The 26808-nt window shown below is 53.4% G+C and overlaps 1 protein-coding gene across 2 annotated transcripts in view; it reads right to left on the bottom strand.

Annotated features, from left to right (window-relative positions):
- ATP2C2 (ATPase secretory pathway Ca2+ transporting 2) overlaps positions 1–26542 on the bottom strand; it is a 62314-nt gene extending 35772 nt beyond the window's left edge. For both annotated transcript variants that reach the window (XM_040443237.1, XM_040443239.1), the window contains exons 1-4: positions 26366–26542; positions 6172–6282; positions 4933–5049; positions 340–429 (exon numbers count right to left, since the gene is read on the bottom strand). In XM_040443237.1, coding sequence (XP_040299171.1) covers positions 340–429; positions 4933–5049; positions 6172–6282; positions 26366–26464 — 417 coding nt within the window. In that variant the 5' untranslated portion in view covers positions 26465–26542. The remainder of the gene's footprint in view (positions 1–339; positions 430–4932; positions 5050–6171; positions 6283–26365) is intronic.
- Between the last annotated feature and the right edge of the window lie 266 nt (positions 26543–26808).

Here is a 26808-nt window from a genome sequence, read left to right as displayed (position 1 = left end):
CGCCCGGGCGCCCCTGGATTGTATTGTATACTTTAAAATGCTTACTTTTTAAATGATGCGACTTTCACCTAAATTAAGAAGAAATCCTTTTTAAGCAGGTGCTCGGTGGTCACCTCTGGGAAGCAGCTCACAAAGGACCACTCTGTGGACCGGTCTCTGTGCTACCTGCACAGACGGGACACAGCAGTTCCAGCCCGGGGGTCTCGGCCAAGGAATTCTCCGTGACACTGTTCCCAACAGGAAGGAACCAGAGGCCACCTGGCTATCCGCCAAGACAGCGACAGCGAAATTAACCAGGACACCGCCGTGCGGGGCAGAGACGGACCCCCGGGCACTCACCATGGCGATACTGACGGCGTCCTCATACTCCTTCGTGAGGATGCTCACCAAGGCGGAGGCCAGGAGGAGCAGGATCAGGGGGTTCTTAAACTGAAAAGTGAAAACAGGGCGGCGGGGTGGGGGTGAGGGCTTCTTTTCCAGTCCTTACCCCCTAGGACGCAACTCTCTGCTCGAGGCCGGGCTCCCGGGCCGGCACCACAGGGGCCCGAGCGCTAGGGAGAAATACCGCCCCGTCCAAAGGGTCCCCTCCACCCGAAATCCCACCTCTGCCGTTTCACTGACACTGGCTCCCCGGGGGTCGTCCAACGCCGTGCCTGTCCAGACACCGGCCCCGGCCCTGCCTTGGAGGTCCCGGTCCCACCTTGCCACATCTCCATGACGCTCCAGGGCAGGACCCAGCCCCTCTGGTGGCTGGCCAGAGCTGGTCCAGCATGGCCTAAGGGTCCCCTTCGCTCCACCAGCTCCCCAGTCCCACGTGTCCCAACTACACCAACCTGCTCCTGTAACTAACTGCCTCAGGGGCCTCCGGGGAGGTCGTTCCCGTCGACGGGTGTCACAGAAACTTCCCGAAAGGGTGTTTGCTTTATTGTTTCATGGATCTGCCCCCTCATTTCACAGACTACATAGTATCTCATGTTACAGACGATCGAAAGGAAACAGAAACACAAACACATAAAAACAGCAAGAGAGACATCAGACCAAAGATTAGGATCGAGGTGAAAGTCAAGGTGTCAACAGGCAAGTCATAGTTGTTTAAGATGGGGCCGTGCTAAAAGGATTCAGTAACCATAATCTGTTCTAAAAGGCCGCAGAGAAAAGGGGGGGGGGTGGATAAAAGTGGGTCAAACGGACTGATAATCATCGAAGGCAGGTAATGGGTATGTGGGGGTCATTATAATATTCTACTTATGCATAGTTTTGAAAATGTCCCTAATGAAAGATTAACGAAAGGTTTGCCCAGCGAAGTCCCACTGTCGCTTCTGAGAGTCTCGGGGCAGCCGGCAGAGCGAGGGGCTGAGAGGCTGCTCAGCGCTGCGGGCAGAGCTCACTGCCAAGGCCATGCACTCCCCGGCGGAGGCAGATACACCCTTTCCTCAGAAATCCGGGAGGACGAACTCCAGGAGAAGAGGGGAACGTGACCTCCGGAAAGCCCGCGAAGGTGCGTCAGTGTCCTGGGGCCGCTGTGATAAATGACCACGACCTGGGGGGCTTTGAACACCGGGGGCTGGTTCTCGCTCAGTTCCGGAGGCCGGAACTCCAGATCAAGGTGCTGATGCGGCCACAGTCTCTTCTGGAGGCTCTGGGAGAGAGAATCCTTCCCGCCTCTTCCAGCTTCTGGGGGTTCCAGCCATCCCTGGGGCTCTTGCCGTGTAAGACACGCCCCGCCTGGGTCACATGGCCCTCTCCTCCCTGTGGGTGGCTCTGTGTGTCTCCCCTCTTCTGATTAGGGTCACCAGGCATTGGATTTAGGACCACTCTGACCAGTCTGACCTGCTCTGGACTAGCCACCTGTGCAAAGACCTTCTTTTCCAAATAAGAGAATATTCTGAGGTTCTGGGAGCCATCTGATTGGATAGAGGTGAGACGGTAAGAGAGACACAAACGCGGGCCGGGCACCCGTAACGACCAGGCACTGGGCGCCTGAAATCTCCAGGCCACCTTCTGAAGCTCAGTTAGCCTCCCATGCACCAGGCCTCTCCTGCCCCAGGGCCTTTGCACTTCCCCCTCCTGCACATCCTTCCTCCAGACCCTCGCACGGCTCCCGTGTCTCCTTCCTTCAGGTCTCTGTTCGAAGATCACCTCCCCTGGGCACCAGTCGAATGGCTCCCCTGACCACGCAGCCCAAAAAGCCGCCCTGCTATCATTTCGTAACGGCCGTCCTGACCACACTCAGTGGTGACGGATGACACAGGACGCTGGCCGTCTGTCTTCCCCAAAGCAGAAAGTCGGTGTGGCTGCTGCTCTACGCACAATGCCTAGCCCACGGCCAGCAACGTGGAAAGCACTTATCTAGAATGAATAAATGAGTGAATGAATGAATGAAGCGGCACGCACCCATTTTGAGGCAGGGGAACTTGACGCTTGGTGGGGTTGGAACTCCCACTCAACGTCACATAGCAGAGCAGAGACCAGCACTAGGTCTGTCCTGCCTCAGGTGCATGTCCTCCTGTCCGGGTCGCTTCCATAAGGCCACCTGGCTCCCTGCCCTGCCCTCCCCTCCCCTCCTCTCCCTGCAGGCCACACCCACCCGGGACTCCCGGAGCAACAGGACTATTTCTGGACACAGGGCCCCTCCAGCCCCGGGCTCCAGGCCAGCTCGGGGCTGTGCATCCTGGCGGGGGCCACTCTGAGACCTGGGACCAGGCGCTGGTCTCCAGCCAGGCCTGGGTCAAGTGCCACCTTGAACCCCAGTTCCAGTCCCACAGGCTCGGCCCTCTCGGGAGCTGGACCCAGACGGCTCTTCCACACTGGCATCACCAGCCCCCCTCCTTCCCCCACCTTGAGACCATCCCAAGCACCTGCCACAGGCGAGTCACCGTGAGACACAGCAGACAGGTGGCCGACCCATGTGCCACCGGCACTGCTCTGATCGCACATGATTAGACTCTTCCTGGCTCGGGGCCCCTCTAAGGCCACACGTAAAGGGACACAGGCGGAAAGGGGTCTGCGGAAGGCTCCCCGTGCGGGCCACGGGCAAGACACCAGGTGAACGGGAACGCTAAAACCAACCGACATCTTACCGAGCGCCTCGTCTGTGCCACGCTCCGGGCACACGCCTAGCCTCCCCCCAACCTGAGGACACAGTATCGTCAAATGTCCCTGCTTGACCAATGAGCAGCCGGAGGCTCTGAGAGAAACTGAACTGTCCCAGGATTCACGTCGGCCAGCCCGACTCTTAACTGCCAGCTTCAACCAGGGCCAACCGGTAGGCATGGGGGTGGGGGCCCACGACAGAAAGTCCTTAAATGCGCTAAGCCGCCCTCTTCTCGTGTAAAACCCAGAACAGCAGGGACGTACTAGTTCCAATCTCCAGACAGCGCAACCGGGCTCAAGGAGGCTCAAGGCCCGGCCCGAAGTGTCGCAAGGCTGGAAACTGGGGCTGGAACCCTGCTGGCCTGACTCTAATCTACCTTGGCCTTGCGATCCTGGGGCCACGCGTCTCGGGTCACGCTGAGGTGGGACTCCTAACGGCGATTCGCTGGAGACAGAGAAGCAGGGCTGTCTCTCGAGGTGGAGAGCTCCCTGTCGCCGGAGGCAAGCAGGGTGGTCAACACCTGGAACAGAGCGAGTGCTCTCCACGCACGTGTAAGTGAGTGCGGATGCTTTTCTGTCCCCGTCAAGGATGGGCAAACACAGCCATGGGGAGTTGCCTTCTAGACCTGCAGAGAAGCCCACAGATGGATCCCTGAACGGACATTAGAAACGTAGGAGGTCTCATTTCTGGAAAGGCCTTGGCTGGCATCTGTAGGAGTTTTTTTTTTTTTTTTTTTTTAATTTTTTAACGTTTATTTATTTTTGAGACAGAGAGAGACAGAGCATGAACAGGGGAGGGGCAGAGAGAGAGGGAGACACAGAATCCGAAACGGGCTCCAGGCTCTGAGCAGTCAGCACAGAGCCCGACGCGGGGCTCGAACTCACGGACCGTGAGATCGTGACCTGAGCCGAAGTCGGACGCTTAACCGACCGAGCCACCCAGGCGCCCCTGTAGGAGTTTTAACACAGCCGAGGCAGGAAGGGGCAGCCAGGGCTGGACAGACCGAGGCCCAGCTGCAGAGGGGAGACCGTCAGTCCCCCCCGCCTGTGTCCGCCTGCTTCCCTGAACTCTAACTTCCAGGAGCGTCTACTGGTGCCTTCCAACCCTGGGATTCCGGGAAGCTTCTGGGCTGGTTAGAGCCACCTAGACACCCAGAAGCTGACTTGGGTGCCAAACGCGTCCTTGAAAGATATCCCCAGTGTGCTGAGACCTGACCAATGAGCGGCGGAGGAGGTGGGGGGGGGGGACTGGAGGTGAGTACAGACAGAGGATGCTGCACAGAGGGCTGTGATTGGTCCGTCAAGCGGCCAATCACGAAGCTTTAAGTGCTGAGCCAATAGGAAGGCCGCTGAAGCCTGGGGCAGCCGGGGTACCACAGAATGGAGGGAGAAGTGTCAGGTTCAGGAGGGGAAACCGAGGCAGTCTGAATGTCTGCAGGTGTCTGTTCAGGGGGGTTCTGAACTGGCACTGGGTAGGCGGTAAGGGCGTTCGTTGACTTCCAGATCAGAACTTGCAGCCACGTGTATTTCAAAGCTTTCTTTCCTCTTCCCTGTGGCTTCCAGGCATCTGGCTCGTGTGCCTTCCACTTGGCTTTGGGCCAGCACCGAGGGCAGAGGCGAAGGGCAGGTATCGTTCACGGTCATGGCTGCCTGGGGAGTTGGTGAGCAGCTCGTGGCCATCAGGCTAAAAGCAGCCCAAGCGAGCAGGGAGCCTTCTCTATAGCACGGCCGCCCTGCAGCCCAGAATGGTCCAAGGACACCTCCAACCAGTATCTCAACACCGAACAGCTATTCCACACGCTCGGGCCGACACTAGCTAACGCAAGGAAAGACCCCTACCTGATCGAGGTATTTCCTCCACACGGGCTCGGTGTTATCGGCGACAAACTCATTCCAGCCATGGACCAGCCTGCGTTGCGACACCGAGAACTCGGACAGCCCATTCTGTAAGTCCACCTGGAAGGACACGGTGAAGCACCGGCTCACCAAAGGGCCAGGAAGGACAGGGGAACCCACCCCGCAGAGCTTCCACTCCGGAAGCCGGCCACTGCCACCGTGGACAAGGAAACCGGGCTGTCCACAGAGGAGAAGGAACTTGTTGAAAGGCCCTGAGCAAACAGGGACAGAGAGAGAGAAGGGGAAAGCCCACAGTCCAGCTCTGTCTCAATCGGACCGCCCTCCTGCCCTGTAATTACAGCAGAAAAGACAACCTCGGGCCACAATTTCAATGAAGGGAACTGTAGCCAGGAATTCCAGAAACGTAGCAACGCTTCTGTTTACTTCTTTAAAAAAAAAAAAAAAAAAAATTCGCCTTGGAAACGTCAAACGCTGCACCTGCCGTGGAGAGCGGTATGGAGGGTCACCCCCGCCCCCAGTTAAAAATGGGATCCCCACCTGCTGCGGCCCACATCCCTACGTGAGGCGTCTAGAGGGGTCAGACTCCCAGAGGTGCTAAGGAGGAGGCGGGTGCCAGGGGCCGGGTGGCGGGGAGTGTGGAGCGAATGTTTCGCGGGGGCGGGGCCTCGGTTTTGCAAGACGGAAAGTTCTGGAGGCTGGTTGCACCCCAGCGTGAATGCGCTCAACGGTCCCAAACGGTACACTCAACGATGGCACGTTTTACGTTGAGCGTGTTACCGGAATTAAGAATTAAAAAGAAAAAAACGGTACGTCACCCCAGTGTATAAAAGAGAATGTGTGTGGACAGGCGGGGGTTACGGGGTTGAGCTCTGTCAGACCGCCCGGATTCAAGTCCTGCCCTGCTCCTCCGGGACCGCGCGGGTGACCGCGTTCTCTGGGTCTCCGAGTAAGAGAAGTACAGAGAGGTTTGGGGGGGGCGCCTGCCCTCGGGTAAGGGCCCCACGAGGGCCAGCTCCACCGACAGCAATGACCAATGACGAGACGACTGACGATGACAATGGTCCCCGAGGGATGTCAGAACGGCTCAACAGGAGTCGCATTTTCTAGCAGTGGTGAGAAAAACGCATAACAACCCAGAATTCTAAATCGGGGCTGTGGGGGGCTTTCTTCTGAAGCTGAGAGCCTCCCCATCCCAGCATCAAACGCAAATTCAATTCTTACATGAAACGCTCTGGCCAAGTCCTCTCTGTGGCATTTGCTCGCCTCCTTGGGTGACAGAGCCACCACTGTTTTCTCTTTCTCGATGGCCTTCAGCTCACATTGTCCACCAATCTGCGAAAAAAAGCAGGATTGCTGTTAAGCAAGCGGCAATTTTGTACTGATGCGTTATTTTCGAAGCATAACATACACGGAGAAAGTGCGCCTTATCTTTTGTTTTTGTAGTTCAAAGAAAAAAATTTTTTAATGTGTATTCATTTTTGAGACACACAGTGTGAGTGGCGGAGGGGCAGAGAGAGAGGGAGACACAGAATCTGAAGGAGGATCCAGGCTCCGAGGGGTCAGCACAGAGCCCGACGCGGGGCTCGAACTCACAAACTGCGAGACCATGACCTGAGCCGAAGTCAGACGCTCAACCGACTGAGCCCCCCGGGCGCCCCTACCCGTTCTACCCTTGACGGACCTTTGGGTTGTTTCCAGCAATCGGTTGTTACTGATGCATCTGTTTTTAAGCAAACTTATTTTACGGAATTGGAACTCGCAAAGCGGAGAGAGAAGGGTGACAACGTACACGTTCGGAATCCCGAAGCTTGAACTTCTGGGATTCGCGGTCACGTATGTGCTACGTTGTAGCGAAAGCCCCTGATGCTGAGAGGTGATATCACGGCCTGTTCCTGCGTGTCGTTTGCAATGACCCAAGCAAAGCGGGGGGCCCAGCCGAGCTCTGGGTATCAGGCAGGCCTGGATAGAAGTCAGAGGAAGTATCTGGAGGGCACGGGAAGACAGCACAGGAGAGCTCAATCAGGAAAATGCTAGGTATTTCTGCAAAGCGATTCCCAGTATGCTGTCCCCCGGGACATGATAATCATCTTTTTCTTTTCCAGGAAGCAGGTTGTTGGGCGCCGGGAAGGAGGAAGGAGGCATCAGCCAACCTCTTACTTCAGCTGAAAGAGAGCGGATTCCGCTTTTCCCTCTTGCCAGCCCCCATCCCCGACGTGGCCCCCCAAGTGCCTCGCTGCCTAGAAACGTTCTGCCAAGCCTAAACCCCGCAGAAGAAGAGAACTAATAAAGATCAGAGCAGAAATAAACAATATAGAATCTAAAAAAACGGTAGAGCAGATCAACGAAACCAAGAGTTGGTTTCTTGAAAAAATAAACAAAATTGACAAACCTCTAGCCAGGCTTCTCAAAAAGAAAAGGGAGATGACCCAAATAGATAAAATCATGAGTGAAAACGGAATGATTACAACCAATCCCTCAGAGACACAAACAATTATCAGGGAATACTATGAAAAATTATATGCCAACAAATCGGACAACCTGGAAGAAATGGACAAATTCCTGAACACCCACACGCTTCCAAAACTCAATCAGGAGGAAATAGAAAGCTTGAACAGACCCATCATCAGCGAAGAAATTGAATCACTCATCAAAAATCTCCCAACAAATAAGAGTCCAGGACCAGATGGCTTCCCAGGGGAGTTCTACCAGACGTTTAAAGCAGAGATAATACCTATCCTTCTCAAGCTATTCCAAGAAATAGAAAGGGAAGGAAAACTTCCAGACTCATTCTATGAAGCCAGTATTATGTGATTCCTAAACCAGACAGAGACCCAGTAAAAAAAAGGGAACTACAGGCCAATATCCCTGAAGAATATGGATGCAAAAATTCTCAATAAGATACTAGCGAATCGAATTCAACGGCATATAAAAAGAATTATTCACCATGATCAAGTGGGATTCATTCCTGGGCTGCAGGGCTGGTTCAACATTCGCAAATCAATCAACGTGATACATCACATTAATAAAAGAAAAGAACCATATGATCCTGTCAATCGATGCAGAAAAGGCCTTTGACAAAATCCAGCACCCTTTCTTAATAAAAACCCTTGAGAAAGTCGGGATAGAAGGAACATACTTAAAGATCATAAAAGCCATTTATGAAAAGCCCACAGCTAACATCATCCTCAACGGGGAAAAACTGAGAGCTTTTTCCTTGAGATCAGGAACACGACAGGGATGCCCACTCTCACCGCTGTTGTTTAACATAGTGCTGGAAGTTCTAGCATCAGCAATCAGACCACAAAAGGAAATCAAAGGCATCCAAATTGGCAAAGATGAAGTCAAGCTTTCGCTTTTTGCAGATGACATGATATTATACATGGAAAATCCGATAGACTCCACCAAAAGTCTGCTAGAACTGATACATGAATTCAGCAAAGTTGCAGGATACAAAATCAATGTACAGAAATCAGTTGCATTCTTATACACTAACAATGAAGCAACAGAAAGACAAATAAAGAAACTGATCCCATTCACAATTGCACCAAGAAGCATAAAATACCTAGGGATAAAGCTAACCAAAGATGTAAAAGATCTGTATGCTGAAAACTATAGAAAGCTTATGAAGGTAATTGAAGAAGATATAAAGAAATGGAAAGACATTCCCTGCTCACGGATTGGAAGAATAAATATTGTAAAAATGTCAATACTACCCAAAGCTATCTACACATTCAAGGCAATCCCAATCAAAATTGCACCAGCATTCTTCTCGAAACTAGAACAAGCAATCCTAAAATTCATATGGAACCACAAAAGGCCCCGAATAGCCAAAGTAATTTTGAAGAAGAAGACCAAGGCAGGAGGCATCACAATCCCAGACTTTAGCCTCAGCTACAAAGCTGTAACCATCAAGACAGCATGATATTGGCACAAAAACAGACACATAGACCAATGGGATAGAATAGAAACCCAGAACTAGACCCACAAATGTATGGCCAACTCATCTTTGACAAGCAGGAAAGAATATCCAATGGAAAAAAGACAGTCTCTTTAACAAATGGTGCTGGGAGAACTGGACAGCAACATGCAGAAGATTGAAACGACCACTTTCTCACACCATTCACACAAATAAACTCAAAATGGATAAAGGACCTGAATGTGAGACAGGAAACCATCAAAACCCTAGAGGAGAAAGCAGGAAAAGACCTCTCTGACCTCAGCCGTAGCAATCTCTTACTCGACACATCCCCAAAGGCAAGGGAATTAAAAACAGAAATGAACTACTGGGACCTTATGAAGATAAAAAGCTTCTGCACAGCAAAGGAAACACCAACAAAACTAAAAGGCAACCAACGGAATGGGAAAAGATATTTGCAAATGACATATCGGACAAAGGGCTAGTATCCAAAATCTATGAAGAGCTCACCAAACTCCACACTCAAAAGACAAATAACCCAGTGAAGAAATGGGCAGAAAACATGAATAGACACTTCTCTAAAGAAGACATCCGGATGGCCAACAGGCACATGAAAAGATGCTCAACGTCGCTCCTCATCAGGGAAATACAAATCAAAACCACACTCCGATATCACCTCACACCAGTCAGAGCAGCCAAAATGAACAAATCAGGAGACTATAGATGCTGGAGAGGATGTGGAGAAACGGGAACCCTCTTGCACTGTTGGTGGGAATGCAAATTGGTGCAGCCGCTCTGGAAAACAGTGCGGAGGTTCCTCAGAAAATTAAAAATAGACCTACCCTATGACCCAGCAGTAGCACTGCTAGGAATTTACCCAAGGGATACAGGAGTGCTGATGCATAGGGGCACTTGGACCCCAATGTTTTTGGCAGCACTCTCAACATAGCCAAATTATGGAAAGAGCCTAAATGTCCATCAACTGATGAATGGATAAAGAAATTGTGGTTTATATACACAATGGAGTACTACATGGCAATGAGAAAGAACGAAATATGGCCTTTTGTAGCAACGTGGATGGAACTGGAGAGTGTGATGCTAAGTGAAATAAGCCATACAGAGAAAGACAGATACCATATGCTTTCACTCTTATGTGGATCCTGAGAAACTTAACAGAAACCCATGGGGGAGGGGAAGGAAAAAAAAAAAAAAAAGAGGTTAGCGTGGGAGAGAGCCGAAGCATAAGAGACTCTTAAAAACTGAGAACAAACTGAGGGTTGATGGGGGGTGGGAGGGAGGGGAGGGTGGGTGATGGGTATTGAGGAGGGCACCTTTTAGGATGAGCACTGGGTGTTGTATGGAAACCAATTTGACAATAAATTTCATATATTGAAAAAAAAAAAAAAAAGAAAGAAATGTTCTGCCAAGGGGCACCCTGGGGGCTCAGTCAGTGAAGCATCTGACTTCGGCTCAGGACATGATCTCACGGTTCATGGGTTCGAGCCCCGCATCGGGCTCTGTGCTGATGGCTCAGAGCCTGGAGCCCGCTTCAGGGTCTGTGTCTCCCTCTTTCTCTGCCCCCCTCCCCGCCCCCCGCCAAAATAAATAAACATTTTTAAAAAGAAAGAAAGAAAGAAACGCTCTGCCAACCATGTCCACTTCCGGGGATTGCTCTCACTTGTGCCGTGACCAAAAAGCACAGCAGTGATCACATTCCACGGGCGCCCCTGCTTGTCGGGAGCTTTCCGGAGACCCGCCCCGCACGCACACACCAGGCTTGAAACATCGGATTCCAGTGGCTCTCGGGATAAAACACCACACTGTACTTTTATTTTTTTATTAAAAAAAAAATTGTTAATGTTTATTTCTTTTTGAGAGAGAGACAGAGCGCGAGGAGAGGAGCAGAGAGAGGGGGAGACCCAGAATCTGAAGCAGGTTCCAGGCTCGAGCCGTCAGCACAGAGCCTGACGCGGGGCTCGAACTCACAGACCTCGAGATCATGACGTGAGCGAACTTGGACACTCAACCGACTGAGCCCCCCAGGCGCCCCCACCATGATGTATTTTAAAGCAGGCGTTGTTACCCAGGGGCAGCTCTGGAGACGTGTTTGGTTGTCATCACTGGGGGGACAGGGGAGCGACTGGCACCGGCTGGGTGGGGTCCCACACACACAGGACACGCAAGGACTGATGGGGCACAAAACCTCAGCAGCACAGAGGGAGTGACCCCTGCGTGAGACACAGAAGCATCACTCTGTCCTGACGTCCCCCCAGACCAGATGAGGACACCAATCGAGACGCATGTGCCCTCGACGCCACCGGACGGACGACTGGACGCCTGCTCTCGGCCACAAGCCTCCGTTTGCCCTCATCACGGTGTCGCCCAGGACACGGCCCGGGCCCGCCTGCCAGCGTGTCGCCGCGGGCAAGTGGCCGCTTCCCTGATCACAACGTCCGCGTCTGCAAAATGGGGGGATGATACGGGCGTCGCGGGGCTTTCGTCGAGTCGGGCGAGGGGCGGCGTGTCAAGGGTTCAGTACAGCCCAGACCCGCCTCCCTCCTGGGCTCCCCATCGGAGACGCCCGCACTTTCTTCTCTCATCCGCCACGGTCAAGCTTAGGAAGGGGTGGTTAATACTCACCGCCCCCACCTTCTCACCTCCCACTCTCAACCCACTTCCGCCGCCCTTCCCAAGCCCCTCCCATGTCCCGAGGGATCCGAAACACCACCAGCGAGGGCTCAGCCTGTCTCACTGCAAGGTTGTCCGTTTCAGAAAGCGGAGCCCTTGGATCCGGGGGCTGAGCCTGTGGGCCCCGTGCCCTGCTCGCGTGTGGGTGGCTTCTGCCCTGGGACGCTCGCATGTGGCCCGCCCGCTCCCTCCGGAACACACGCTCACACACATCCATCGGGTGAGGATCCCAGCGTGTGCCCCTCGTCTCGAGAGTGGCACATCCTGATGGAGGTCAGGGGTCCTCTGGGGCACCCCTGGTCCCCGCTTCCTGTCAAGCCTGATGTGGGGGGCCACCTCTCCCTTCTCCTTTATTCTCTTTTTAAAATTAAGACGAAACTCACATTACATAAAACTATTTTTTTTCATGTGTATTTAATTTTGAGAGGCGGGGGGGAGAGAGAGAGGGAGCAGGGGAGGGTCAGAGAGAGGGAGACACAGGATCCGAAGCAGGCTCCAGGCTCCGAGCTGTCAGCACCAGAGCCCGACACGCGGTTCGAACTCACAAACCGCGAGATCGTGACCTGAGCTGAAGTCGGACGCTTAACCGACGGAGCCCCCCAGGCGCCCCTAAAACTAACCCTCTAACAATTCTGTGGCATTTACTGCATCTCCCGTGTTATGCGGCCACCAGCTCCTTCTAGCTCCAAGACCTTTTCATTCCCCCGAGACCTGTGGCCACTGTCGGTGAGTCCCCTCCACTCCCCCAGCTGCCACCACTCTGCTCTCTGTCTCTACGGATTTACCTGTTGTGCATATTTCACATAAACAGGATCATGCAGTAGGTGACCTCCCTTTGTGACCTCCGAAGTACTGTTTGCCCACAGTACACAGAGCCGCCTGCCAGGCATGGGGCCTCCCAACCCCCTAAGGAAAGGGTCTGGAACGTTCGGACTTTCAGTGTTTTCACTAAGCAGAGACGGCTCGGAGCGGATATTTAACCTAGCGGTGGCTTCCAAAGCAGCCACCAGGGGCAAATAGGACACTCGCTGACAGCTGAGTCGGCTGACAACGTGAGCTCGCTGCGGAGCAAGTGCATGCGTGGCACCTGGAGGGCGGGCCAGCCTCCCTGAGCCAGAAGCCAGGCTTTCTCTGCCTTCCCGTCCAGCCCGGGGGACTCGGTTTGTCGCAAACCCTCAGGGAGTTAGACCCGAGTGATTGCTTCCCTGTTTCTTTAAACATTCCTTAGACCTTTATTTCTTCAACACGTTGGTGCAAAACCTCCCCCATGCCTTGGTTTCCCCCTCAGGAAAGTGAGGGTTCTAAGAGCAGAGGCTTGTAAGTTTCCCCGGGGGGGGGGGGGAGTGTGATAACAGGAAACCAGACACAGGGCCCCAAGGGCAGTGCCTGGGACCCAGAAAGCAAAAGGGAACATATACATCGGGAGCTCGCCGACTGCTGCATGAGACACGCGCCCGCGAAAAAATTACTCTCTATCTGCAATGCGAATGCAACGCGGTGTCTGCAAATCTGGGAACAGCAGGAAGGAACAGGCCGAGAGACACCCGTGGCCCAGGTGGCAGGGCCATGATGGGGACACCTCACTCTAGAGAGGAGACGGGCAGGGGTGCGATTCTGAGGAGGGGTGGGGCTCGGGAGTCGTGAGTAAAAGCATCCTCGAAGCAGGGGCAGGAGCGAGTTCCCAGGGAGCGGAGAGGGACCGGCTGGGCTCAAGAAGGACAGGTGGCAAGGTGCCCAGCAGAGCACGTGGTGCGTTTGGGGGACTCGAAGGGACAGAGCGTGACTCGGAAGGGTTCCAGAAGGAGGGCCGGGGCCGCAGAGGAAGTCAGGGGCCCAGTGAACCACACAGCCCTGACTCCTCTAGACTCTCATTGTAGGGGCGCCCGGGGGGCTCAGTCGGTCAAGCGTCCGACTCGATTTCGGCTCCGGGCGTGATCTCACTGTTCACGGGTCCCAGGGCGGAGCCTGCCTGGGATTCTCTCTGTGCCCCTCCCCCACCCACGCTGTGTCTGTCTCTCTCTAAATAAATTAAAAAAGAGAAAAATGAGTCTCATAGTGTGGGTGGATGCCTTATTGGGATCAAGGCACTTGGAGAGGAACAACGTAAGGGTCACGGTAACCCAAGAACAATCGGGCAGGGCCATTACGGAGGGGACATTGGAGATGAAGGGCAAAGGACCCCAACTCAATGCAAAAGCTTCCTTCTTTCCAAGACTTCCGCGACAGTCTCTCCTAAGGCATCTGTGAACTATCTGGTTATGCCTCAGCCTGGTGGTTCTCGCCGAGGGGTCCTCAGCCCAGCGTCACCTGGGACGCACTAGAAAGGCAGGTTCTCAGGGCCCATCCCACATCTCACGGATCAGAAGCCCTGGGCAGGAACCCTGCAATCCATGGGTTAGCAGTCCCTCGAGGGGACAGTGAGGCACTCCACAGTTGGAGAACCACCGGGGCCCTGTAAAAATACATTGTGCTGCAGGCTTCCCCTTGGTGATGGCAGAGCAAATGCCCTGTGCCACGGCCAGTGCGGCCGGCCTGGGTCCCGTGCTGTCTCCGCTCATCAAACGAGCCCTTGTCGGTCCCTCACCCAGTCCCCAACTTCTCGCGCTGTGCAGGAAACCAGGCCTGGTACCCCGGGAGAGCAGACCCAGTCCTCGCCCTCCACTGACGAATGACACCAGCCGCTTTGTTTTAAAAGAACAGGGAGGACAATTAGGACAAAGAGAAACTGCGAACGTACCCGAAGAAATCACGGCCTACATTTGTTCTTTTTTAATCTCAGCGGGAAAAGGACTTTCTGAGCACAAGACAAAGCCAGATGCCACGAACAAAAAAGCTTGATAAACTCACCGCGTAACAACGGGGTTGTCTTTTGCAGAAAGCGCCGCACGCGAAGTCTAAAGACCAGCACCGCACCGGGGAGACACCTGCAGCTCGTGACACTGACGGTGAATGGCCCCCCCGAGCAAACGAGGAGCGCGTACTCACGAACAAGGAAAGAGACCATCGGCCCATGGTTTTCAAAAACGGACGGAAGAGAGACACTAAGAGTTCGTGGAAAGAAGGCGATCGATAAGTAACTGACATGTAAAAGGATAATCAAACTCGCTGAAAACCAGAGCGCGTTTGAAAACGGCCACAGCCGGTCTTCACCTGTCTGCGAGGTCAGGTTCAAGAAGTCTGCGGCTTGCGGGGGCCGGGGGAGCGAGTTTTCATCCTCGGGAAGGCAGGCAAGCCCTTGCGGAAGGCCACGTGGCAACATCAAGCCTAAAGCTGACCAATTCTAGCACTTTCTTTTGCAGACCTATTTACTGCAGGATAGTATCTCTTCCAAGTCACCCACTGCACTAGTGTTTACAAAAGCGAACTATTGGAAACAACCCCCATGTCCATTAGTATATGTGCTGCCGAAGAGAGCACAACCCCCATGTCCATTAACAAAGGACCGGTCAAGGGGAGGCTGCACGGCTCAGTTGGCTGAGCGTCTGACTTCAGCCTCAGGTCATGATCTCGCGGTCTGTGGGTTCGAGCCCCGCGTTGGGCTCTGTGCTGACAGCTCGGAGCCCAGAGCCCGCTTCGGATTCTGTGTCTCCCTCTCTCTCTGACCCTCCCCCGCTCACGCTTTGTCTCTCTCTCTCTCTCTCTCTCAAAAATAAATAAAAACATTTAAAATATAAAAAAAAAAATCAGATTGTGAAAGCTTTTTATTTACCTGTATGGACAACATTAAACATATATTGAAGTGTGTCCTGTACGCAGTCGGGTGCACAGTTAGGGAGTGTGCACCTGAATGCATTCTCGCAGACAGGTTCCCCCGGGGACCCCGTGCCGACGCCGCGGAGAATCTCTTTAGCAGCCAGAAGGCTGCCCCGTGCCCGCTCTCGGTTCGTAGCTCCTCAAAAGATGAGCAACGTTTCGATCTCCCCCAGCGTGGATTTGTTGTATTTTGGAGCCCCACGTAAATGAACACAAACCATACAGCTGTCCTCCTGTGTCTAGCCCCTCTCACCCAATGTTACTGCGGTGAGACTCGCCCGTGTTTCTCCCCGCACTTACGACGTGGATTAAAATCAAAAACAAGGGGCGCCTGGGTGGCGCAGTCGGTTAAGCGTCCGACTTCAGCCAGGTCACGATCTCGCGAGATCTCGCGTGATCTCGCGTGAGTTCGAGCCCCGCGTCGGGCTCTGGGCTGATGGCTCGGAGCCTGGAGCCTGCTTCCGATTCTGTGTCTCCCTCTCTCTCTGCCCCTCCCCCGTTCATGCTCTGTCTCTCTCTGTCCCAAAAATAAATAAACGTTGAAAAAAAAAATAAAAAAAAAAAAATAAAAAACAAAACTGTCACTCGTTGTCTTTAGATGGCTGGTCCTATTTCAAGTATTCCGTGGCCCAGACAGGCCACAATTCACTTAACCATTTGCACGTGGCTGGGCATGTCGGGTGCGTCTGGTCTGGCCTTCACACACAGCGTCTTCCGCGAGCCATGCTATCGTGTGTAGGTCTTTTTTTTTTTTTTTTAAATTTTTTTTTTTCAACGTTTATTTATTTTTTTGGGACAGAGAGAGACAGAGCATGAACGGGGGAGGGGCAGAGAGAGAGGGAGACACAGAATCGGAAACAGGCTCCAGGCTCCGAGCCATCAGCCCGGAGCCCGACGCGGGGCTCGAACTCACGGACCGCGAGATCGTGACCTGGCTGAAGTCGGACGCTTAATTGACTGCGCCACCCAGGCGCCCCATCGTGTGTAGATCTTTGAGCGGGTGTGAGCCCTCGTCTCTCCGGGGAACACACCCAGAAGGGAAATGCGGGCTCTTAGGTACACCTGCCTTGAGTTATAGGGGCCCCTGCCAGGCGGTTTGCCCAAGGGGTGGTGCCACTAAGAAGAGAAGGCGAAAAGGTGCAGGAGACTGGGAGTAAGCAGCTAGCCTGGGTAGGACAGGAAGGGAATAGAAACAGGCGGGTTGTCTTTGGGGCGGGGCGGCTGGAGGTCGGAAGCAGCAAGGGCCTCCCAGAGAGCCTCCCTTTTGTCGCCTCCTGAATCATGAGTCACCTGCATAGGTTGCTGATTCGAAGGGGGAAAAGCCTGCAGACCAAGCCTGAGAGGGGCAGAGCCCGTGCAGGAGGGAAGGGGGCTTCCTAGCGAAAGGAAAGGAACCTGGAGACCTAGCAGACGCGCTGGAGGGTGGGGAGGGCAACCCCCTGGGGTGCACAGAGCAAAGGGAGGCTGGTAACCCCACGGGGCCTGCCCAGTACTCTTGGATGTTAGGGGGAAACAACCCTAAGTCAGCCAACTGGGCGGAGGGACCGCTGCCTGGCCCCCGACTCGACTCACCGAGATTCACTGATCGGGGGGCCCCACTTCCCCCGCAACCTGCTGTGCAACCCTCAGCCAGGCCCTTGACTTCTCTGAGCTTGTCTCCTCTGTGAGACGGGAATGATCCCCATGCACTGGATGGGACTGCTGACGCGGGGCTTCTCCAGTTCCAGCCTTAGGTCGCCATGGGTTTCAGATGTGTGTTCCAGGCCCCGGAAGTATGCCTAGGCAGGGTTTGCGGTGCGTGTGAGACGGTGGTGTCACCCCAGACAACAAAGCACGACCGACGGGACAAAATGAGATGCCGCTTTTGCGAGGATGGCCAGTGCAGTCAGGGACCAAATGAGGAGACCCCAAGCCGGGCGGTGGCCGACACAACCGGGGCGGGAGGCGGGGGCGGCGGGAAGGTGAGGAGACTGGGTGCAGGCAGGGCGATTGCACAGTAAGTCGACACGACCACTCTCACTGGTGTCAGGAGTTGGGAACATGGAGGGGCACCAATCCCGGGGTATTCACGGGATTGGATGGGATCTATGGACTTATTTACTTATTTGTTTATGGTCAGGGTATAGAGGGATATATAGAGAGAGATTAGGGTATAGAGGGATATATATATAGGGTTTGGGTATAAAGGGTTAGGGTATATAGGGATTGGGGTTAGTGTATGGAGATATATATATATCTATGTGGTCAGGGTATACAGGGATATATGTAGAGAGATTAGGGTATATAGGGATATATATATAAGGGTAGGGTACAGAGATATATATATTCACGTGGTTAGGGTATATAGGAATATATCTACATCTCTCTCTCTCTCTGTGTATATATATATAGTACACACAGACAGAGCTATACAAGTAAATGTTGATCTCTCAGTGTACATACACACACACACACACACACACACACACACACACACACCCCTCCGAGAGGGCTCGGCAGCCATAACACCCCAGTGGCATGAGCCACCTGCCCTCAGATCCTGATTTCTAAATTCCATTCTTCCACTAAAAAGAGTGGAGAAATGGCTGCTTCCAGGGCTGGGGCTGGGAAAGTGCCTAATGAGCCTGGAATTTCTTGTGACGCCAGAAAACGAGGATGGGCTCCAAGAGCGATGGAAAAAACATCCAGAGGACACGGCAGTCACCCTGCAGATGCTCCTACTGGGCAGACCGGGACATCAAACTAAAAACGATGGTAACAAATGTTGGCGCCCCTTATCAAATAGGAATTCATGATAATATGAGTGAATGAATGAATGAATGGGCACGCCGAGGGGGGCAGTGCTTCCTCCGGCCTGAACACCAAGGGATCAATGAGCGAGGGACAGAACTAGCAGATCAGCTCCGCTTGGAGGCGTCATCGATCTGGGCAGGGACCCCCCACAGATGCTAACACCAAAGTGGAAAGGTATGAGAAACAACCTCGACACGACCCTCCATGAAACACTTACTAATCACGGCGAGGACAGCAGTAACTTTATGGAAGAGAAACGTGGGCTGGAGGAGGTCAGGAGAACTCAAGCATCCCCTACACCTGACGCGGGTCCGAATTCCTGGGACGGCCGTGTAACCCCGGGGAAGGTGCCTCACTTCCTAAACCTCAGATTTCTGCAGGGATTTTTGTAAGGATTCAACACAGCACGGTGCAGCCGTAGATGTTCACTGGGACATTCTTCTAAAAATTAAAAAGAAAAGGGGGGGGGAGAACCACCCAAATGCCCATCAGTCGGGGGCGGGTGAAATAGACATATCTACGCAGCCATTGAAGAAGAACGTTCTTGATCTGTATCTACTGCATGGGAGGCTGCGGGGGGGGGGGGAGCAGACGGCGTGCACAGTGTGATTTTATGTCTGTGTTTTTAAAGAGACACTTGTGTAGTTGCATATAAACAATAATTACTGAGATCAGGGGCTGCCCTAAATGCTTTATACATACTGAATCATTGCCTTCACCCCGTCACAAGACCCCGTTGTACAGAACACTGAGTTGGCTCCGGGTCATTTTGGCCCCCCGGGGGGTGGGGGCTGGGCTGCGGGCTTCAGCGCTCTTGACCGCAGCCTCTCAGGACTGCACAGCAAGGGGCCACGCCTCTGACTGCTGCCAGCTGATTAGATTCAAAGAGTACCTCCCTCCACCCCCCCCCACCCCCGCTGAGGAGGAGCGAAAAAGCGCCCAGAGAAGGAGGAAGTTCATAATGTGCACCTTTTTATTGTGGTTTATGGGGGGAAAGAAATCCTTTAGAAAGGAGAAAGGGGGAGGAAAGAAAAATGTGTAAGGCTCTTGGTTCACAAAAGGTAAGTGAAAAACAGTAACTAATATTACCCTAATTCAACGGTCCAGGAAGGCATTTCCTCGTGCTCGCATTTCGGTGCTGGAGTTTGGGGGAGGGAGGGGCAGAGAGAAGGACAGAGGGGGACAGTGAGAGGACTCCTGACCCTGGAGAATGAAACTAACTGCAGAATCCACCTGGGCAACAGGAACCTTCCAGACCAGAGGAGGGAGGCCAGCTGGGCTTGGGGCAATCCGTAGTAGCTTGGGTGCAAGTCTCAGCTCGCCAAAGGGCTGCCACCTCCCCCGGGAAGTCTCTAGGGTTGCAGCCAGGTTGCAGTAGTCCCTACCACTCGCCACCCTCCCCCCCACCCCCTACATACACACACAGGCTGTGTCCCGCTCCTGCCTTACATGTGCTTTCCTTCATGGGGCTTTTCTTAATTTGTAATTATATACTCACTACTAGAAGCATTTCATAGCTCTCTGTCGACCCCACCAGACCATGAACTCCACTCGGTAGGGTCAGTCTTTTTAAACAGGAGGACAGCTGTCCAAGGAGCTCAAGTGAGCATCGGAACCACGCACGGGCTTGTAAAGACTCAGACCACTGGGACCAGACAGCATCTGGACAGCAGCTGCCCTACAGGAAGAATCGACTAAAGCGGGGACAGCCAGAAGGATGGTCTATGCGGAGGCTGAAGGGAGGGACACCAAACGGCAAGAACTTGCTAGCACGTCCCACTCACGACTTCATGCCAATGACCCCCACCGGGGCCAGCCCCACGGGCGCGCCCAGGAGGGCGTGTGTTTCAGGCAATGCCCTGCTGTCGTCATCTTGAAATTCTTGGTCGTTTCCCTCACATTGTCCTTTCGTGCTGGGCCCCGCGCACTGTGTACCCGGTCCTTCCTGCCCCTACCACGGAGCACTTCTCCGGGTGCAGGGCCGTGCACTTGACCCAAGTCAGACTGCAAGACGGTGAGAGACTCTTCAGAAAAAGAACTATCGCTTTGGGGCACCTGGGTGGCTCAGTCAGTTAAGCGTCCGACTCAGCTCAGGTCATGATCTTGGGGCTTCGTGAGTTCGAGCCCAGCATCGGGCTCTGTGCCGACAGCTCGGAGCCTGGAGCCCGCTCCGGATTCCGTGTCTCCCTCTCTCTCTCTGCCCCTCCCCTCCTCACGCTCTGTCTCTCCCTCGAAAATAAATATTTTTAAAAAATTACTATCACTTTTGTAAATTTTTAAAGTCTATTTATTTATTTTGAGAGAGAAAGAGACAGTGTGAGCAGGGAGGGGCAGAGAGAGAGGGAGGGAGAGAGAGAGAGAGAGAGAGAGAGAGAGAGAGAGAGACTCCCAGGCAGGCTCTGCACTGTCAGTGAGGAGCTGGACAAGGGGCTTGAACTCATGAACTCAAGATCATGACCTGAGCCAAAATCCAGAGTTGGATGCTCAACCAACCGAGCCACCCAGGCGCCCCCAAAATTACTGTCACCTTTTGAACTGAGCATTGTACAAAGGGTTTTAATAAAAATTATCGCTTTTTGGACCAGGCATGTACAAAGAGTTGTAAACCTTCTCGTTTATTTTCTGATCCTTTTTCAATGACTACATTCCCCGAAGGCGGGCATACTCGTGAGCAAAGAAGTGTGCTGAGGATTTGCATACATTCCCTAATCTCATCTTCTTCACAGAAAGCCAGTGAAACGCACTGACGAGGAACCTTGAAGGCAGAAAGGGAATTCCACACTTTTACCGATTCTTACAACAAATGTCCCCACTTGCAGGCAAGGACATTTGAAAGCAGAGAGATGAAGTGAATATGCTTAAACTCATGTTGCCGTAAGTAACGGACCCCGGGCGGGAACTCTGGGCTTCCGGTCCCAGTTCAAGCCCTAACCAAGATCTCCTGGTGGAGAGTGGTCTCCTGGGCCAATATTCTTTCCCCCTGCCCACAAGGACCCCCAGGCTCAGTCCTGACGGAGAGACAGACAGGAGGATCCTGGGGCCAGGGGGTGAAATGACCAGATGGAATTAACACGGTGGTTTGGTTTTAAGGGTTTGAAAGATAAAGAATGATTCTGTGGAGCATCTGCCTTTGTTCCAGATGCTTCAAGTCTATCCTGAGCCCTTCTTTCCCATCAAGCCCTCGAGTTTCAAGGCGGGCCAAACAAGTGCTTAGGTGGGCTCTTCTCCCTCCCTACCAATGGAAGGTCAAGGGGAAAATGGCGGAGCTCGAAGAACCCAGTCCACCCATTTTCCACCCGGTGACGGAGGGCAGGTGGGTGACGTTAATAGTACAACTTCAAGAGTGTCTATAACCTCAACAGAAGATTACATATTTTCCCACTGTGGCCCACAGCCCCTCCCCACCAATACCCTTCAAGAGTCTACAAGGAACGTAGTGTCATGAGCTGAACTGCGTCCCTCCAAAATTCGTATGTTGGAGTTCCAGCCCCCAGTACCTCAGAAGGCGGCTGTATTCGGAGGGAGGCCCTTCAAAGAAGTGATTAAATTAAAGTGCAATCGTTCGGATGGGCCTTCATCCAATATGACTGGTATCCTACCAAGAAGAGGACATTTGGACCGATACACCCAGAGAGAAGACAGCCACCGACGAGCCTTCTAGTCCCTTCCCCCGAGGAGCTCTGGAGATGTGGGGTCTGCCACCCCTAATAACAAGTCTCAAGACATTGGGGTTTGGGGCAGAGTTTCTAGGATGGGATCTGCAGACATATTCCCAAGAGCCCACGGTTTTCCAAGAACTTTCGAACTTTGACGATGCGTTCCAATGATCGCCCTGCTTAAAAGAGACCATTGGGGGCCAATCGATGACAAAGCACTGTTATGCCACACTAGGGCCCACGTGTGCATCGGTGACAAGAGTCACATGACACCCCGCAGGGATGAAAGTTTCTCAGTGGCTGAGAGAGGAAAACTGGCAAGAGAACAGAGTCGTGACCCAGCAGACGGTATCGACAAGTCAACTCAGAAGTACCGAACCACGGAGTGGTGTCACCACATTGTAAGCAGAGCCTGACCTGAATCCAGTCTGGGGGGCATAGCTACCTGCCAGGGTTGAGAAGCACCAAGTATGATAGCCAACACAGAGCGACGGATATTCTCGCCCCCCCACTGGCCGAGACTCACCTCACCTTCAAGCGCATGGGCCAATTCTACGGTTACCACGGGACAGCCTTGAAAACAGACATTCATAGGCTGCTTGCTGTCCCTTGTGCTTAAGGAAGAGGCTGGCTATCCCAAACTAGCAAAGAGACTCTCGACAGATTTAAATGCCATTTTGCACACATACGTGTAATCGGACATTCTCAGCCTGGGCATTATCAAACCCAAAATTGAAAAGGGGCCTAAATCAAGACTAGAATTCAAGACTAATGAAAACAGTAAGAAAAAGAGAGAACTATTGAGCAGACTACGTCCCAGGCGCGGCTCTGGTTTTTATGTGACTGATCTCGTGTAAGAAGCTACACCTTTCCACCGCTGTGGTGGACAGCCTCTACCCCCTGCCTCTTGAGATTCACGCCCTTATGGAATCCAACCCCCTCCTCCTGTCCCACCTCAAGCATGGGCTACACCTAGACTCATTCTTTATATATTTTTAATTTTACTTATTTAAGTAATCTCCACCAATGTGGGGCTCGAACTCACAACCCCAGGAATCGTATATTCTACTGACGGAGCCAGCTAGGGGCCCCCAGACTCACTTCTAACGAACAGAACACAGCAGAAGTGATAAGATGTCACTTCCGGGGTGCCTAGGTGGCTCAGTCGTTTAAGCGTCTGACTTCAGCTCATGTCATGATCTCACAGATCATGAGTTCAAGCCCCGCGTCGGGCTCTGTGCTGACAGCTCAGAGCCTAGAGCCTGCTTCAGATGCTGTGTCTCCCTCTGCCCCTACCCCTGCTCATGCTCTGTCTCTTTCTCTCTCAAAAATAAATAAACATTAAAAAAAAATGTAAAAAAAAAGATGTCACTTCCAAGGTTGGGTTATAAAAAGCCTGTGGCTTCCAGGCTTTCGTGGCAGCTTTTTCAATCTCTCTTGGATCATTCACTCGTGGGCAAGCTACCTGCTGAGCCATGAGGCAGCTCTGTGGACAGGCCCATAGAGTAAAAGTCCAAGGCCTATAAACAGCCTCAAGAATGAGTTTGGAAGGGAATCCTTCCCCTGCCACAACATGAGCCTTCAGATGAGACCACATCCCCAGCCAACAACTGCACAGCAATCTCACGAGAGACCAGAGTCAGGAGCACCGGAGGGCTGTAAGACATTTCTTCAACAAGTCCTCTCGTTCTACTTTGGGAAACACTAACGTGTATGCGTGTGGGTGCGCGCGCGCCTCAGAACTCCCTCCTGCGCACTGTCTCCCCGCAACCCAAGGGTGATATCGTCACAACGCGAGCCTGACTGCGTGTTTTCTCTGCTGCGCTCCTAATGTTTGGCTCATCTGTGAATAAATGAACGACCGTCATGCCCTGACTCAAAACCCTTCAATGGTTCCCTGTCTGGCGATACAGCCCAAACTCTTCACAAGGGCCCAGAGGCTCTTTGTGGTTCACCTCTGCGACCTCACCCTTCTCACACCAACCCCTGCACCTCGCCCCCCTCTGCCCAGAGCCCCTGTGAGCTCTGTCCCTCTCCCGGTACGCCACTCTGATCTTGGTCACTCGTAGGAAAGTAAGCATCCCTCTCCCTCCCGGGTGTTACCCACCCGCCGTTAAGCAGCCCGGTACCCATCTCTGCCCACCAGGAGGGGGCGCCAGGGGAGCTGGGAGTGTGTGCGTCTTCTCCTCCATCCTTAACCCTTAGCATCTGGCCCCCCCTGTGAGTTTCGATGTCCTCATCTATCTCATTTTTTTAAAGTTTATTTATTTTCAGAGAGAACGAGAGAGTGCAAGAGGGGCAGAGGGAGAGAGAGAATTCCAAGCAGGCTCCACACTGTCAGCACAGAGCCCGATGCAGGGCTTGAACCCACAAAACCGTGAGATCATGACCTGAGCCGAAACCGACAGTCAGACACTTAACCGATCATCTATCTTATGATCATAGTAATAAAGCTGACCTCAGTGCAGAGAGACCCGAAAGAAGGCACAGCAAGTGCTCAGTGATAATTAGTATCATAGGTGAGGTGACAAGGCAAAGTGGCTGGGAGGCTCGGCGGCCGTCCAGAACGCTGCCTACAAGTGCTCATAAAAGACAGTTACAATCGCGTGGAAATGGTCGCTGTGAGCACACTCTGCTTCTTTTTCAATTTTTCTTGGCCAAAAAAAAAAAAAAAGGGTTCAAAATCAGGGGGTGGGTAAGTGTGAGAGCAAGGAAGGCTTCAGACTCTGAGCTGAGCTGGCAGTCAACAGGCCGCCTCGCCTGCCAGCCTCCACTCTCATCACACCCCCATTTACATTTAGTGTAATCTGGGTTTGCACAGGGCGCCTTGAGAGACCGGACCCTCCGTTTCTCAGTCAGCCTTTGCCGCCGGCTGCCTGGGTCGCCAGCCTCCCCGCCACTCCCCACCTCCAGGTCACCCATCACACGCCATTCAGGGTCCTGCTGAGAACATCCTGGTCCACAACCAGGTGGGTGAGCCCCCCAACATACCTACAGGCAGGTTAAAGACCTGTTGCACCCTTGGGAGGGGGCGCCCTCGGAAAAGATCTGGAGGAAGGAAGTCCACTTTGACGCAGAGATCAAGTTCCCCCCAGCACCTGTTTGTTACATCATCCTCACACCTGGCCACGTGGCCACCAGCCACACCTGGACAGCCTATAAAACCTAATCACAACCAACTACACATCAGGAGTGTTTGCAAAACACCCAGCTTGATGCAAAAAAACCAAAGCATGGAAAGAAAGAAAAAATAGAAAAAGGAATCACAGCGTCGGCAAACCCACCTCCAACTCCTTTCACAGGACTCACTGCGTGGCACGTGGGTAGAGAAACGGGCCTCAGCAAAATGACCGAACCCTACACCCATCCAATCCACGCTGAAGCCACACGTGGCTTCAGAAAGACAGAGATTATGTGAGGACTCCTAGTTACCCGGCTCTGCGGTCTCCCACGCTGGTGCCAGAATGCTGGCGGAGGTTCCTTTACAACGCGCTACTTTGTAAATGCGCAAACGTTTAAGCAACATACAAGCAAAGCGTTTGGACTTGTGGTCTGTCATTCTTTGGGAGGAAAAACCAATAGCTTCAGTCCAGCTTTTTTATGCGATCTCTTTCATGAAGAAGTGAATTTAACCGTGAGGCTCCCTTTCCCCAGTCAGACGGCCACTGCAATATTGTATTCTCCTGAGCTCGCCCAGGGCACTGTTTCGGGAATTTTATTCTTAAATGACTGATTATGCTGGAAAGGAAGAAACAAACAAACAAACAAACAAACAAACAAACAAACAAAGTGCACCGACCCCAGGATGTTTTTGCAAGAATCCAGCGCTCTCGGCTCTCCTATCATGCAGGACGCAAAGCTCACACTCTTGCAAAGCTCCGGAGAAAGTTCCTGGGTCAACCCACCCACGCTGGCTTCACCAAGTGCACGGGCTTTTTTGGATACTTTTGTCATTTCGGCTGCTAGTAACCCCTCCCTTACCCGCCCCCCCCCCAGTCTCCCCCCACCCATGCTCCCCGCCTGATAATCCTGTAGATTTATCCTAGAGGGTCCCCTAGAGGCTGCAAAGTCAACATACACATCTGAGTACATTTCAAAAGCGCGCTGGAGAGGCGGGAAGCATTTTCACCATTATTATTATTATTATTATTATTATTATTATTATTAATCACTCTTACTGCTAAAACATTTTCGCCAAATGTTTTTGTTTTCTTTACATCGCTTTGATTTTTTTGTTTTCAATTCAAGTAACTTAAAAATCAACCCATCAATCCATATAGCGGCCTGAGTGCAGAGACCCAGGAATTTAAAATCTCTGCAGTCGGAGAAACCTAGCTGGAGTGCCCAGCTAGGTCGTTTGCCGGCCGGGTGCCTCTTAAGGGACCCGCTGAAGCTCCCTCTGCCTCGCTTTCAAATCCACAAAATGGGCTGTTTTGCGGGGGAGGGGGGTGAAATGGCGCGTGCCCGGCTCGGGGTAGCAACGCGACCTGGCGTTGCTCTGAAGACGGCTTGTTTCTAGAGCAAGGGCTGGGGAGGGCGAGTGGCGGGGACGCGGGGGAGGGTGGGGTGCGGCGGGGCGGACGGCCCGCGCCGGGTCGCCCAGACTCACCAAGATTTCCAACTCGCTCCTCTCCAGCGGCTCGTACAGGTGGCCCGCGCCCCGGAAGGCGAGCTTCTGCAGGAACCGAGAGAAGCGTCTCTCGACCATGGTGAACAGGCGGGGTGCCCCTCGCCCAGCCTCCCGGCCGCCGCCGGCCGCCCCAGCCCGCGTCCCTGGGTCCCTGGCGTGGCCGCGGCCGGCTGCGCGCGCCCAAGCCTCCCGGGCCAGGCCCGTGTTACCTGGTAGCCGCCCACCTGCCCGCCGCAGGTGAGGCTCCGCCCCCGGGGCGGAGCTACGCCGCGGGCCGCCCCGGGCGCACCTGGCCCCGCCCCGCCCCGGGAGCCGGCCGCGGGGTTAACCGCGGCGCCGGAGGGCGTGGGCCGTTTCCCAGTCTTTCCAGATCAGGAGAACCACCTGCAGCCGGGGACGGGGTGGAGGGGGGCGAGCAAACG

The sequence above is a fragment of the Herpailurus yagouaroundi genome, unplaced genomic scaffold (genome assembly GCF_014898765.1).
Source record: "Herpailurus yagouaroundi ecotype Mexico unplaced genomic scaffold, PumYag 190, whole genome shotgun sequence".
NCBI lineage: Eukaryota > Metazoa > Chordata > Mammalia > Carnivora > Felidae > Herpailurus > Herpailurus yagouaroundi.
The sequence above is the reverse complement of the archived record's forward strand: the minus strand, read 5'-3'. Positions and strand labels throughout refer to the sequence as shown.